Here is a 15073-nt window from a genome sequence, read left to right on the forward strand (position 1 = left end):
CATCAGAAGCCATCGACCGTGTGACTACTGCAGATTGGGAAAACTGCTTCAATCACACGGAAAATCTTCAACCAGACGATTGGGCCAAGGAAATAGTAAGGGACGAAAGAATGGAGCCATTCATCATCAATGTAAATGACGATTCGACAGATAGTGAGATGTGTGATGACAGTGACTAAGAAATCTTAAGACTGCCTTGAAGCTAGAAACCGATTCTTAATTCATTGTAAATTAATGTTAACCTATTCTTTAAAGTAGTTCTTTTTCTATATTACTCAGTACAATATACAGTATTCAAATATTTAAAGTTATAATGTAATAAAACTGATACGGATTAATATGTAATCCGAAAGTATTTACGGCGTCCTGCAGCCTGTGCTGGCACGCGCGTGCCCCGAACTGCCTCAGCCAGCGACATTTACATGATCGCTTTCCAGGCCATTTTCCAGGAAAACTACAAAACTCACGGAAATATGTTTCAGATAAAAAATATAAGTCAGGCAGTTTTTTTACGTTTTTCCTGCAGAAAAAATTTTATTGGCTGAAGAAATAAAAACTTGGCCGCTTACTGAAATTTTCAATACATGATTCTATGGATTTAAATTTACTCGTTCAAGATTTTATTTTTAATAGTTATTTGAAGTTGTTTGTATGAAAAATAGTTATACCACTGAAATCAGCAGTCTTTTCTGAAGCTTGTAGTATAATTTGTTTTGAAACATTATATGAAGTAACATCAGGAGCTTGAGAGAGAACAACTTGCCTCGTGCTCCGAAATGATGTGTTCAGTTAGACATTTCTTCGCCAGTTGCTACATAACCTTGGCAAAAGCGTAATTCCTCTGACCCGCCTAATTTGGTGGCCGCGACATTAGAAGCTTTAAATGACAATATTGAGAAGTATGGTATGAAAATTAGTGTGGAGAAGAGCAAAACAGTGGTGATGACAAAAGGAGGAAGAGAAGGAAAAGGAATCATTAGTATCAGGGGCCAAAACCTTGAGGTTGTTAAATACTTCAAATATTTGGGAAGTGAAATAATGCAAGATGCAAGGTTGGATAAGGAGATCAGCAGAAGAGTGCAAGTGGGAAATACATTCTACCAGAATGTAAGGAACCTGTGTGGAACAGAGAAGTTCCTATGAAATGTAAAGAGATTATGTACACGATGTACAGTACCCCAATATTAATGTATGCAACAGAAACGTGGATGTTGTCAGCAAGAAATGAGAGTAAATTTCAGGCCAGTGAGTTGAAGTTCCTGAGGAGTATAGTAGGGAAGACAAGGAGAGACTGAGTAAGAAATGTTGAGGTCAGAAAAGAGATAGGGGTAGAAAAACTGAGTGATAGGTTGGAGGAGAATAAATTGAGATGGTTTGGATAGGTTATGAGGATGGAGGAGGGAAGGATAGTGAAAAAAGTTTTGGAGGCTAAGATAAAGGGAAAGAGGGCACGAAGGAGGCTCAGAGCAAGATATATGAGGCCCTGTCAAGAACAGTGTAAGAAGAAGAAGACTGGAATGGAATACAATTATGAAAGAGGAGTAGTGGAAGGAGAGACAACAGTTGAAAAGTACCATCAACACCACAACTTGGCAGGAGCTGGACAAGGGGAAATGCAAATGATGATGATGATGATGATGATGATTGTGCCATGAAAAACTTTTACTCTCCCCTCCCATCGTTTGGTTGTTCTTATGTGCTTTATAATGCTTGCAAGCTGCCTTGTGTATTGTGTACTTGTTGTATGTATTTTAAATGTATTTGTTATTCAGCTATGCGGTTACCTTTTAAATAATAAATTTTGCCCTTGTTCCCCCCCCCTGCATGGCTTCAGAGTGATCGAGAAAGTTCTCGCTCTGAAGCGCCGCCCTTGGATCGAGGGCTCCCTCTCTGTGCCTTACGGCTCTTCCCCTCTCTCCTCGCCCCTTGAGGATTTGGGTCAGACTTGACCTTGGCGGCGACTTGTGGTGTTGCCTCTGCTTCGTGCTATTGCTTCCTGGCACTTGAGCTGTGAGCTCCCTTGACGGGCTCTTTTCTCTGGCCTTTCGTCCCCGGTCACGTAGCGTGAAAGTAAGAGAGTGGGACTTCGTTTCCTTCCTTGTAATGTTTACGTATTGGATAGGCCTGAGGTATTAGAAAACGCCTTTATTAACATGTATCTATTGTAAACTGGTAATGTTTTACCTACTCTTTCAGTGCTCTAAGGGGGTAAACTCATTGGTGTTTAGAAACAACTGGTATTTTTAAGGTTTTCCCCTTCAGGGAAGTGACTGTGCTATGGGCAATCTGTAACCTTCGTGTGTAGAGGAGTAACCCTCTGCTAGGTCGTGTAACGTTGAAGGTTCCTTTTAGTGTAGAATGTTATTTACTGTAAATTTATACCTTGGATAATTGAAGTTCAAAAAAAAACGGAGGCTATTAACTAGTTCAGTGGAAACCCTGGCTCCACTTTGGTATGCAATTTGTTTAGTGTTCTCCGTTTAGTTTGGAGCGCATTGTAAGTTCTGTTGTAATGTGGTCAGATAGCCAGAGTATGCCCTAATTGTTCGCAGAAAGAAACCTTTTCCTCGTTTATTGGTACCTGTTCATGAGGGCTGGTTCTCTCATTGTTTTAAGGTGGTTTTTATGTATTATCGTGTTTTAGCATTACTTAAATGTGAGTGGTTTAAAGATGTTAAATTAGACAATTGAACAAAGAACTAAATGGGATTCAGTGCAGTGTAGAAAATCTGTACGATGCAATTCTGTGAAAACGGAGGAAGGCAATTTATTTATTTATTTGTAAAATAAAACTTTGAGCATATTTTATTCATGGCTCCTTAATATCCAGCCCCTAGGCCTACCCCTTCTTATACGCTGCTATTGGAAGAATATTTACGGAACAATGATGATTCACTAAGATTCATGATGTACCATAAACGCTTATTAATTGGATGAAGATGCTATACATGAACACCACAAGTCATGTACATTGCCCGTTGTCCTCATCATGGACACAATCACACGGAACCTGCAAAGGAGTGTCCCTTGAACTCTCTTATATGCAGATAATGTCACAGTTGCTAATACCACAAGAAGACGATTGCAACATCAAGCTGAAGATTGGAGCAGCCATCTCTCACAAAATGGCCTTAGACTGAACAAAAAGAAGACCAAATACCTTAAAACCATCCAATGCAATGGCTCCATTCAAGTTGACGGAGAGATCTTAACAAAGACCGTAAGCTTCCGATATCTAGAATCTCACCTACAGACTGATGGTAGGATAGGTGATGAAGTGTGAAGTAGGATCAAGGAAATCTCAGGCGTACTCTGCGACAGAAGGATGCCACTACATCTGAAGTCCAAAATATACCGCACGATAGTACGTTCTGTTGCTTTATACGGTGCTGAATGTTGACCAGCTGACAAAGCTACGAAGCGCCAATTACACAACATGAAAACACGTATGCTCTATTGGTTGATGGGCATCACACTCCTGAATCATGTAAAAAATGGCACGTTTCACCAGCAATTGGGCATTGCATCAATCACTGAGAAGGCACGGGAAAAAACGTCTCCAATGATTTTGTCACGTCCTGCGTGTTGCACCTGGAGCAGTTACCATTTCACCCACTCCTTTGAAATTAATGGGCAATGTCCACGTGGATGTCCAAAGCAGCACTGGCATGACACAGTAAATACTAATATGAAGACTCTGAACTTACGACCAGATGATGCCCAAGATCATGCAAAATGGCAAGCCAAGATTAAAACAGCAGACCCAGTACCAGCATGAAAATGCAAGGAAGAAGAAAAGGAGAAGATCTGCTAAAGACCTTTGCTAACATGTTCAGTGCGGTTCATGGGCTTGGCGCGTGATGCTAGTTTATAAGAATGTGCTGAGCACACGCCTAGCGCATCATGGGACAAGTGCTAGAAAAACGTGAATTATAGGTATCCCGCATGGTAAGAAAGACTCTCCTTGTCATCTGCACATTGTGTAAGTCCAATCTACTAGCAGGTTCATCCATAGCCAGATTTGCGCATGCGTATTCCGTTTTCCCTGTGTTTCCTCTCCGCAGTTTTCGTCATACGTCATCATTCTTTTTGGGATCTATGAGCAGCAAGACAACTTCAATGCGAGGTAAGGCAATTAATTTTCTGTTTATTATTATTTCACGAGAATTACGAGTTATTCCGCTTCTGAAATAAATTCCACTACCGTACTGCAATAAGTTCAGTGAAAGGACTGAACTTGTAATTGTCATTTATTCTTGCATCATATTTTATGAGCAACATGAAAGAATTTGTAGTAATCATTTTTGACAGAGTCATAATGCTTATGATATCATTTTATTTTTTGTTCAGATGGCCGACAATGCAGTTCCTTCAACACCATGAGGTCCACCCAATAAATGGTGTGCTTTGACAGAAGAAATAACGCCTCAGCAGTTAGCAGTTTTGTAATGATAAAGACACTGTGACGTAAAACTGTATAATAGAGAAGTGTAAATATGAATGTATGTTTGCAATCATACTAACGCATTTCTATGTTATCTCAATAAATAATGCACAGTAATCTATCGACGCGCCTGGCGGGTGAAGCGCCCAATGACCAGCATTATCTCTCAATTTCAACCACCATGCGGTTCATGCACCAGGAGTGCGAGTGTGATAAGTCCACGAGTTCGACAGAAGTCATCCTACCAACGTTCAAAACTCTCATTATTACAACTTTTAAAGAGTTCCACGCAAATATCTTGCTCAGGTTAGTGGGTATGTCATGCTCTACAAATATGCAGTGAATGCGTTAAGTAACCCTGTATATGAAATACAATCGTCATTGAATTCAGAAGGTTGGAATCGCACAGCATCATGAGAAAATCCTGCAGACTTGCTGTCCAGTGGCACACGTCTAATATCTTTGCAAGATTCAATTCTGTGGTTATCTACACCTACTGACACCCGCTCGCCTCCTTCTTGAAAGATCATTGACATCCATTCCCTGTCCAGACATAACCCATCTACTCGAGTCACATCTGTCGAGATATCAATAAATCTAGTAAATTCAGTACATTTTTAGGCACACTGGTCCAGGGAGTGTATGTCAGAACTTCAATGTTGAACAAAGTGGAAATTACCCCAAGGGCCAGAGAGGAAGGTACACTTGTTGTGGTGAAGGATGACAATCTACCGCCCATGAAGTGTGAACTGTGACATGTAACAGAACTTCATTCCAGAAAGCATTCAATAGTGCAAGTGGTCTTTTTACGGACTGCAAAGGGGATAATGCATAGAGCAACGACTCAATCATGCCTTTTTCTTATTACGGCTTCTGCTTCAGCCGCTAATTAACATAAAATCTGAGATTATCCATGTTCATTTGTATTAACCTCATACCATACTTTCAAGAAATGTTCCGTCCAACAAGTGAAAGGTGCAAACATACTTTGACGGACACTTCCACCCCCATATACTACCTACAGATGTATACTTACAGTTAACGAGCCAGTGAGGTTTGTTCTATAAGTTTCAAAATCTGACAAAAAGATGTCAGGAATTACCTGAACTTCATTTTTACATCATAAACCGTAACTTGCATCTGGAATAAGAAAAACAAAATGCACCTCACCACGTGTTATTTGTATACAAATATGGGAGCAGCTTGGAATGGCACAGATGGTGTTATTCATGACTGGCTTCAGAATAGTGATGTTGAGTGTGCGAAGTGAAAATAATTCACCTTCAAATTATATTGTTGAAGGTGAATCTGATCCAATTTCCAAAGACCCAGCGCCAACGGATAATTCAAGATTTACACAAGGTGCAACAACATCAACAGATAGAACATGACTGGATTTTGTAACTTGTACCTAATAAACCTACTGATGTCACATGTAAGCCAGTTTGTGAAATTCACTCTTTGGTGATCTGACTGAACTATAAGTGGTCAATGAACCTCTAACCCCACAGTTCTGGGATCATGTAACAAAAGAAACCAATGCTTATATCTGTACATATCTTGCATCTTTGATAAATTCCCCTCACACTGATAATATTCCCTTGACCCGTCAAGCTCAATATGCTGCCAACTACCTGTCAAATATTGCTCCAACTCAGAAGGAATTACTGGCATCCAAACGATGCAGTTGTGTGCAGCAGGGGAACTCTGCAATGAAACCTCATTACAGTACCTCAAATGCAAGGTTCCTTTGCTTGGAGATGCCTGTCTTTTTTTTTTGTTTTGTTTCACAGAAGAGGATTTCTTCAAACCATAAATAAAATATTGTTTATATGTGGGTGTCCCTATTGAGGTGGTTAGGGCATGTAATGAGGATAGAGCCAACAAGGACAGCTTATGTTAACTTGGAGAGACATGTGGCAGGAAAACAGATGGTGAGAAGACCAAATGAAATGAAATAAATGGCGTATGGCTTTTAGTGACGGGAGTGTCCAAGGACAAGTTCGGCTCTCCAGATGCAGGTCTTTTGACTTGACGCCCGTAGGTGACCTGTGCGTTGTGATGAGGATGAAATGATGATGAAGACACGTACACCCAGCCCCCGTGCCAGCGAAATTAACCAATTATGGTTAAAATTCCCTACCCTGCCAGAAATCGAACCCAGGACCCCTGTGACCAAAGGCCAGCACGCTAACCATCTAGCCATGGAGCTGGACGGTGGGAAGACCAAGAATTCACTGGATGGACATCGTAAAGATGGACATTGCAAATCGGGGAAGGACACTGGAGGACGTCATTAACAACAGAACATATCCCTGTGTATATTAGACTGCACGTCCTTAAAATAACTGAAAAATAAGTAGTATGTAAGAGCACAATTTAAAAAAAAAAATGGTAGGTCAAAGGGTAAAATAATTAAACTGATAGTTGTTGACAATAGAGTTATCAGCATCTGTTAATGAGTCTGTTCATGTCTAGTTACTCATGTATTTAGTATACTTTATACTGAAAACTGTGCATGATGATGCTTAGTTATATCTTTAAGATTTCTCAATCAATCACTACTGATCTGCATTTAGGGCAGTTGCCCAGGTGGCAGTTTCCCTGTCTGTTGTTTTCCTAGCCTTTTCTTAAATGTTTGCAAAGAAACTGTAAATTTATTGAACATCTCCCTTGGCAAGTTATTCCAATCCCTAACTCCCCTTCCTATAAATGAATATTTTCCCCAATTTGTCCTCTTGAATTCAAGCTTTATCTTCATATTGTGATCTTTCCAAGCTTTATCTTCATATTGTGATCTTTCCTACTTTTAAAGACACCACTCAAACTTATTCATCTACTGATGTCATTCCATGCCATCTCTCCACTGACAGCTCGGAACATACCACTCATTAAATGTTAAACAGTTAATTCACTGAAACCAACCATTCAACACTAGTCAAGTCCTTAGGACCACAATACTGTCACTATACTAAGCTCGAGCATGGCACATGCCTTGCCCGTCATTACAGGCATCATTGAATTATGTATGAATTGTTATGTTAGCACCCTCACTTTCTTGATCATTCATTGCATGTATAGATATTGGTGCGTTATTACAAAAAATTGTTAAAGCTAATCATTATAAATGTTAAAACAAACTTTTAAAGTTGAAAAAGAATTAAGAGGCCTGTTAGAAAAACAAAAATACAATAAATGATGTGAACTGAATATTTATGCGAAAGAAGCTATGCTTTATCAAGAACATACACCATCAAACTGTTGGATTCATACTGAATGATTTAAAACTAAGAAACAATGCTAGGTTTTGGTCCATCTAATCAATACACATCACTTTACAAGTGAAAAACTACTTAACTGAAAAACATATTAAATATATTTAGGGACATGTTTCATCTCTATTTGAGACTTCATCAGCCATAAAATCATGTGGTAGATTACAAAACTCATTGCTCAGAAATTGAAAAAACAAAAATGGAAGAACCCAAAGCCTTTTTAAGGACTACTTGAGAAATGAAAAAGATATAAATATATATACATTATTTACACAAACTGACCTCACTTCTTGCAGACTTTTGTTGTCTAAAGTGTTAAAAATGAAATATAACTTGAAATATGACATTAAGTTTGTAAGTTGTACTGAATGATCTGTCGAGATCTAAGCGGACAGAAGCCCTCCAACTACAGAATAATGTCCTTCCAGTACGTGCCTTCCCACGACAAAGCCGAGACAAAACCCACTGCAAACACTGTAGTGAGACATGTTCTCGGTCTTAGAAACACCAGACATTACAGAAAAAATTGCAAGTTCCTTTCCCAGCAAGGCCTGGAAGTGTATGAAGAGGTTCCATATATTGACACCAAAGGAACAATGCCAACATTTTGTGGGAAACATCTGCAAAATCTGGAAGTTGCTAACAGTATCCTCCTAGTTGTATCAACATTAGTGATCAAGGGACTGCTTCAAAGTATTTGTAATCACTAGGGCCCGGATTCATATGCACTAAAAACTCTGAAAATGTACACTTAACAGACGCATTATTTAATTTTAACTCAGTGTTAAATTGATAAACATGTTCAATTCCTTGCAAAATGGTGCATGTCAGTAGGTTTCAACAGTTTTGCAATGTTTTTTAGTAGTCAATAACTTTCCGTTTGTTGGCCAGAGTTTATTTATATTCTACGTCAATAGACGTAAGTGGGTAACAATTGAACACTGGCACTGATTGCTTGCAACATTCTTCTGGCAAATCTTTAGGCGTTTTTACAAATAAATCAGGTGAAACACTGCAGTAGACGAAGAGCAAGTTAACAGATGAACACACTTGTTTAAGCAAACCTCGGGAGGCAAGGAAAGAGGAATGTCAGAAAGAAGAAAATAGCTATTGTGAAAAGCGTCATTATCCATCTACCTGCTTGAATTGCGACACTGAAAGCTTTTTCCTTCATCACTAAAGGCTTCTCATGTTGCCAAGGGATGTACAATATACAGAGTTCATTAGATTTTTCATTTCGTTCAGAAATCTTAGATAATCGATCACACATAAGAGAAAAATATGTCTGTATTCAAAATATGCACTAACGTTCAAAATATGCATTTTCATATGTGCATATGCATATTTTTTAAATCCAGGCCCTAATAATCACCTTTAGAACCCACTTTACAAACCAGTGTTCATTATTAATTTCAACACTGTTGATATGGTGTGATTTTTCATTTTTGGCAAGCCACAATGAAATGGCATATGCCTTTTAGTGCCGGGAGTGTCCGAGGAAATGTTCGGCTCACCAGGTGTAGGTATTTTGATCTGAAACCCGTAGGCGACCTGCACATCATGTAGGCACGTACATGTATAGTTGTGAACAACTTGGTGTAAATAGTGCATTAAACTGGTTAGATGTCAGAGAAGGCCACCTGGCATTAATCTTGCCAGCCTCTGTGCCAGCGAAATCAACCAATGGTGGTTAAAATACCCAACTCTGCTGAGAATCGAATCCAGGACCCCTGTGACCAAAGGCCAGCACCCTAACCATTTAGCTATCGAGCCGGATGACAAACCACAAATTGGGAAGTAATAAATAAAATGTTAAAAAGTATACAGTCCTAGAGAAATCAAACATAAGAATTAATTACCCTCAGAACATTGCTGTAGGTGAGTGCTGCCCGTTCACAGAAGTTGAATTGATTAACTATTTTCTTAGGTCCTGTAGCCACCTCTTCTTCTTCATCTGGTTCAGCAGCCTCTGGTGGAGCCTCGCCTTTGTCCTCCCCTTCTCCTTCTCCTTCTCCTTCTCCTTCTCCTTCCTCTCCTTCTTTCGGGGCTGCTGCTTCCTCTTCTTCTACTTCTTCTGGTTTCTCAGCTTCTTCCCCCTCCGGGAGAACAGTGGCTTCCTCAACCTCGGACGCTCTACGGGCCTCCTCGTCTGTGGCCTCAGTTTCCTCTTCTGTTCTTTCAACTTCAAGAGCAAAATAAAAAATATGGATTAGTTGTACATAATTAGCTTATAGTATATGTTAAGCTGTGCTCATATTGAGGAAGAAAGAGTACGATGAACACATAAACCAAATAAAATGAAAAGAAACACAATGTAGAATGAATGAATGAATGAATTAATTAATTAATTAATTATTTATTTATTTATTTATTTATTTATTTATTTATTTATTTATTTATTTATTTATTTATTTATTTATTTATTTATTTATTTATTTATCCTGGCAAGATTAATGCCAGGTGGCCTTCTCTGACATCTAACTAGTTTAATGCACTATTTACACTGAGTTGATCACAACTATATATGTATGTGCCTACATTAAAATTACATGTTAACTGAAATTATTGAAAGAATATTTATATATAAGTAGACATGAATATTGTGTCTTGCCTACTAAACAATTTAAAATGATTATTATGCATAATAAAATTGTAATCAATTATCTATATACAATATTGTCTCCCACAAGTCCAACCCCTTGTCCACGTTATGAGATATGGGCAACATCATCAAGTAGGGAATAGCCTGTGGGGGTGAAGTACAGTGGGGACTGTGTGGGCTCTGAGACCGCTACAGTAGCTGTGAAGGCCCTACAGGAATCCTGAAAAAGATGGCAGCTAACGGGGCTCTGGTGAAGTCACGACAGGCCTAGCAAGCCAGTGATGGATATTAACTCGCTTTCAAGGAAACAAGGAACGATAAGCCAGACGGATGTAACAGACGATGACCCTGGCAACGAACAGGATTACGAATTGACACACTGAATATACAAACACTGCCCGTAAAAGTAGAAGAAGTTGTAGACATGATGGAAAGAAGTAAACTGGATGCACTAGGGCTGGCAGAGACTAAGTGAAGGGGTGAGGGTAGGATAGAGCTGCGGAATGGTTTTCGGTTGTACTGGATAGGAAATGATGAGAGAAAGCAAAATGGCGTAGGAGTGGTAGTAAGAAATGGATTGAAGGAGGAAGTAAAAGGGATAAGTGACAGGTTGATGAAAGTCAAATTAACAGTCAAAGGAAAAACCTGGAAAATTGCACAAGTGTATGCTCCACAAGCAGGATGCACACAACAAGATAAAGATGACTTTGAGGAAGAGTTGGAACAACTGAATAGACAAAATAACGTGGTAATGGGGGACTTGAATGCCCATGTAGGCATGGAAAGGAAGGGTTATGAGAACGTGCTTGGAGCGGAAGGATGGGGAAATAGGAATAAGGAAGGAGATAGACTTCTGGATTTGTGCAAAAGAAATGGGATGATGGTTGGAAACTCGTGGTTCAAAAAGAGAGAAAGCCATAAGATAACGTGGTATAGCAGTGACTGGTCTAGGAAATCCATCGTAGATTACATGATCTAAGACTGGGAAATGAAGAGGAATGTTATAGATGTAAGGGTAATACCATCAGAGGACCTAGATAGTCACCACAGACTACTGGTAATGGAACTGAGAACAATGACAGAAAGAAAAAGAACTGAGAAGCAAGAAAGATGTATCAAAATACAGAAACTGAAGGAAAAGGAATGGGAAAGGTTCAAGAGGACACTAGTAAAAACTGCAGAGGAAGTTTGTGGGAGAACTAGTGCCAGGAAAAGATGCAAGGAGACCCCATTGTGGAATGACAGAGTCAAAGCGGCAGTCTTTATTGTGCTGAGACTTGGACCCTAACAGAGAACATCACCAAAAAACTTTAATGCCTTGAGATGTGGTGCAACCGATGCATGTTCAGAATATCATGGGTTGAAGGCCTTCCACTACCTCTACCTGGTCATCCCATTGAGGGTGTCCTCATTTTGGGGTTTCAGAATATGGTAACCCTAGATAAGTAGAAAGATGGATGATCATCATCATCATCATCATCATCATCATCATCATCATCATCATCATCATCATCATCATCATCATCATCATCATTAACGTATTGTGTTTGTAATTCTACATATTCTTCCAAACTATTTTTCCAGTTTTGGTATTGTACAACATATCTAATGTAATGCATCTGAAAGGAATGATAACACAGAAACACTAACTCACGGACAACTCCTCCTTCGGCCATTATCTGTTTCCTTGCTTCTTCCGAGTCCTTTGGCATGCACCTGCTCTCAATGTCGAGAACTATCACCGTATTTCCGGGAGGAGGCACTGGTACGAAGCGATATTCCTTGAAACTATACTCTACCAAGTGCTGTGGCTTAATAGGATTACATTCTTTGAGAACGCGGGTAATGTCCTCCTCCAGATCCTGTGGAAAAATAAAATTGCAATGTAGTTACTTTTAGCAGGAGAGACAAGGACTTGAACTATAATAAACAGCATACAGTGGGAAAATATGTTTCCTTACTGAAATCTAAACATAAGTAATGGAAAGGAACAAACTAATGGCAAACTGTCATTGGTAGAAAGAGAAAATGAAGTCTTAACAGACGTAGATGAATGCAGACCTTTCTTATTTTTTACAACTTGCTTTACGTCGCACCGACACAGATAGGTCTTATGGCGACGATGGTGTAGGAAAGGCCTAGGAGTGGGAAGGAAGTGGCATTTGGCTGGTGTGAAAATGAGAAACCATGGAAAACCATCTTCAGGACTACCGACAGAGAGGTTCAAACCCACTATCTCCCAGATGCAAGCTGCGCGTCCCTAACCGCAAGGCCAACTTGCCTGGTGGACCTTTCTTAAGAAAAGAAATTTCTTCTTATAAAACACAGATATGTCGTCGGCTGCAACTCATATCTGAGTAAACATATTCTTCAGCAGTTTACATTTTCACACTCACAAAGCTCACAATCTTGGCACAAAACACAAGTCCACACAGATCACGTGAAATGGTAGGGGGAAGGCGGAACAGAGCTTGACGGAGCTTCCGTACTTGTCGTTTATCCTCTTCACGTTGCCGTCGTTCCCCTTCAAACACCAAAACTGATGTAGAAACAGTGTGGTGCCAAAGTGTACGATTCTCAGCAAGTATATCCATGAATTGAGTGTTAATTCCAGCTCTTTTCATAGTATGCTTTAGCTGATACTTGAAATGCCTCAAAGGGAATCCATGAGGTCTTGTGCCGAAACAGACTTCACCATATGGAAATTGACGTGGAAGCCTGGTTTCACTCATGCAATGGACGTGCCCTATCCATCTGAGACAGTAGCCAATGATGGTAGCCTCAATGCTTAAAGCATGTGTTTTCTCAAGAACTGCATGATTAATGACCCAGTCTTCCCATTTGATGTTCAAGATGGATCTAAGATTTTGCAGATGGAAGCGCTCTAGCTTTCTGATATCCTGACAGTAGAGGGTCCACGTTTCACAACCGTAAAGCAATGTTGATATGAAAAGAGCATGGTAAACCATGATCTTGGTATGCATTGTAAGGTCCTTATTCATGAAGACACAACGGCATAAACGTCCAAATGCTGAGCGGGCAGCACCAATTCTCCTATCAACATCTTGTGAGCAGTTAGCATTTGTTGAGAGGATACTTCCTAGATGTAAAAAGTGGTCCACCTGCTCCAGTGGAGTACCCGCAATGAAGATATTGAAAGGTGCGAGGTTTGATCCAGGTGCAGGCTGTGAGAGTACTTTGGTATTCTGAATATTAATGGAGAGACCAAAATGATCACAAGCACTCTTGAAAGAACTGACCGACTGTTGCAGTTCCTCAGAAGTGAGAGCAGGTGCAGCAGCGTCATCTGCATACTGCAATTCCGTAACGGAGGAAATCTTAGTAAGCTTTTGGGAGTGAAGTCTAGCCAGATTGAACAGTCCCACATCGAAGCAATATCTGAGCTTTACATCTTAGTTGTCTGTAGATGTTCCATACAGCATGGCAGCTAGGTAAAGACAATAATAATAATAATAATAATAATAATAATAATAATAATAATAATAATAATAATAATAATAATAATAATAATAATAATAATCATAATCATAATCATAATCATAATCATAATCATAATAATAATAATAATAATAATAATAATAATAATAATAATAATAATAATAATAATAATAATAATAAAAGGGTACCCGTGGGGGTTTTGCCTGTTCCCCTATCGGGCGCGTCCCAGGTGGCGGATCGGGGGGCTCGCCGGACTTGTCCGGAGAGCTTGAGGGAAATAAAATACCTCTCGCGGACCAAAAACAGGCACAGCCAGAAAACATCTTGAGGCAACCTCTGAGGCTCAATACCTTAGTTGTAACTATGAGATTGACAAAGATCAATCTCCCCATTATCTTCAACTTACTAGCATGATGGCAATGTCAGTTAATGATACTACTACCCCAGGCCCTAGTATTCATACTAGGTTTTCTCGGTCATCGGATTCTGGGGGACCGAGAACATCAAGCGGGAATGTATCGGAGCTTCCCAAATCTCTTCGCCCAAAGGAAAAACATTTTATTGGCACTTTAAACATCAACACGCTTCGCAAAATTGGAAAGTTGAAGCACTTAACAGACACATTAGACCAACTCAACATCCAAATTCTGGCACTCCAAGAAACTAGGTACAGTGACGAAAATCATTTTGAATCAGGAAACTATAGAATTTATAAAGGTAAACCAGCTACCCTCCTCCCTAACAAAATATTACAATTTGGCACTGGTTTTGCAGTGAGAAAAAATATCACAAATTCGGTATTATACTTTACATCTCCTTCTGAAAGAATTTCGCTAATGACAATCAAATCAGGAAACAAAGCTTATACACTAATCAATGCACATGCACCTACAAACAATTACAATCAAAAAGACTCACAGAAGGTAGATGACTTCTGGGAATTACTAGAAGAAACTACAGCCAAAGTTCCAAAACATCATGTCAAAATTCTGCTGGGGGACTTCAATGCACAAATTGGCAAAGAGAAGAAATTTAGGACCACTGTAGGACTTTACCCTGCTCACAAAAGAACCAATAAAAATGGAGAACGTTTAATTGGCTTCTGCGAGAATTTCGATCTAAAATTGATGTCAACCCATTTCCTGGCACTTCCACAAAAGAAAATGACATGGAGATCCCCGAACATGCATTTAGGAGAATTTCAACTAGACCATGTGGCTATTTCCAAGAAAAACCAAAAAGAAATTATGAACGTTAAAGTCAAAAAGGGAATTATTGACTCCGACCACCACC

At 39.5% G+C, this 15073-nt stretch overlaps 1 protein-coding gene across 1 annotated transcript in view; it reads right to left on the bottom strand.

Moving 5' to 3' along the window:
* The window catches only part of LOC136885671 (dynein intermediate chain 2, ciliary), a 126252-nt gene that overhangs the window by 71331 nt on the left and 39848 nt on the right, over positions 1-15073 (bottom strand). Inside the window, exons 3-5 of the mRNA XM_068230301.1 lie at positions 12718-13635; positions 11976-12183; positions 9579-9901 (exon numbers count right to left, since the gene is read on the bottom strand). Of these exons, the coding sequence (XP_068086402.1) occupies positions 9579-9901; positions 11976-12183; positions 12718-13635 (1449 nt within the window). The remainder of the gene's footprint in view (positions 1-9578; positions 9902-11975; positions 12184-12717; positions 13636-15073) is intronic.

Source organism: Anabrus simplex, chromosome 14, assembly GCF_040414725.1.
Source record: "Anabrus simplex isolate iqAnaSimp1 chromosome 14, ASM4041472v1, whole genome shotgun sequence".
In the NCBI taxonomy this organism is placed as follows: domain Eukaryota; kingdom Metazoa; phylum Arthropoda; class Insecta; order Orthoptera; family Tettigoniidae; genus Anabrus; species Anabrus simplex.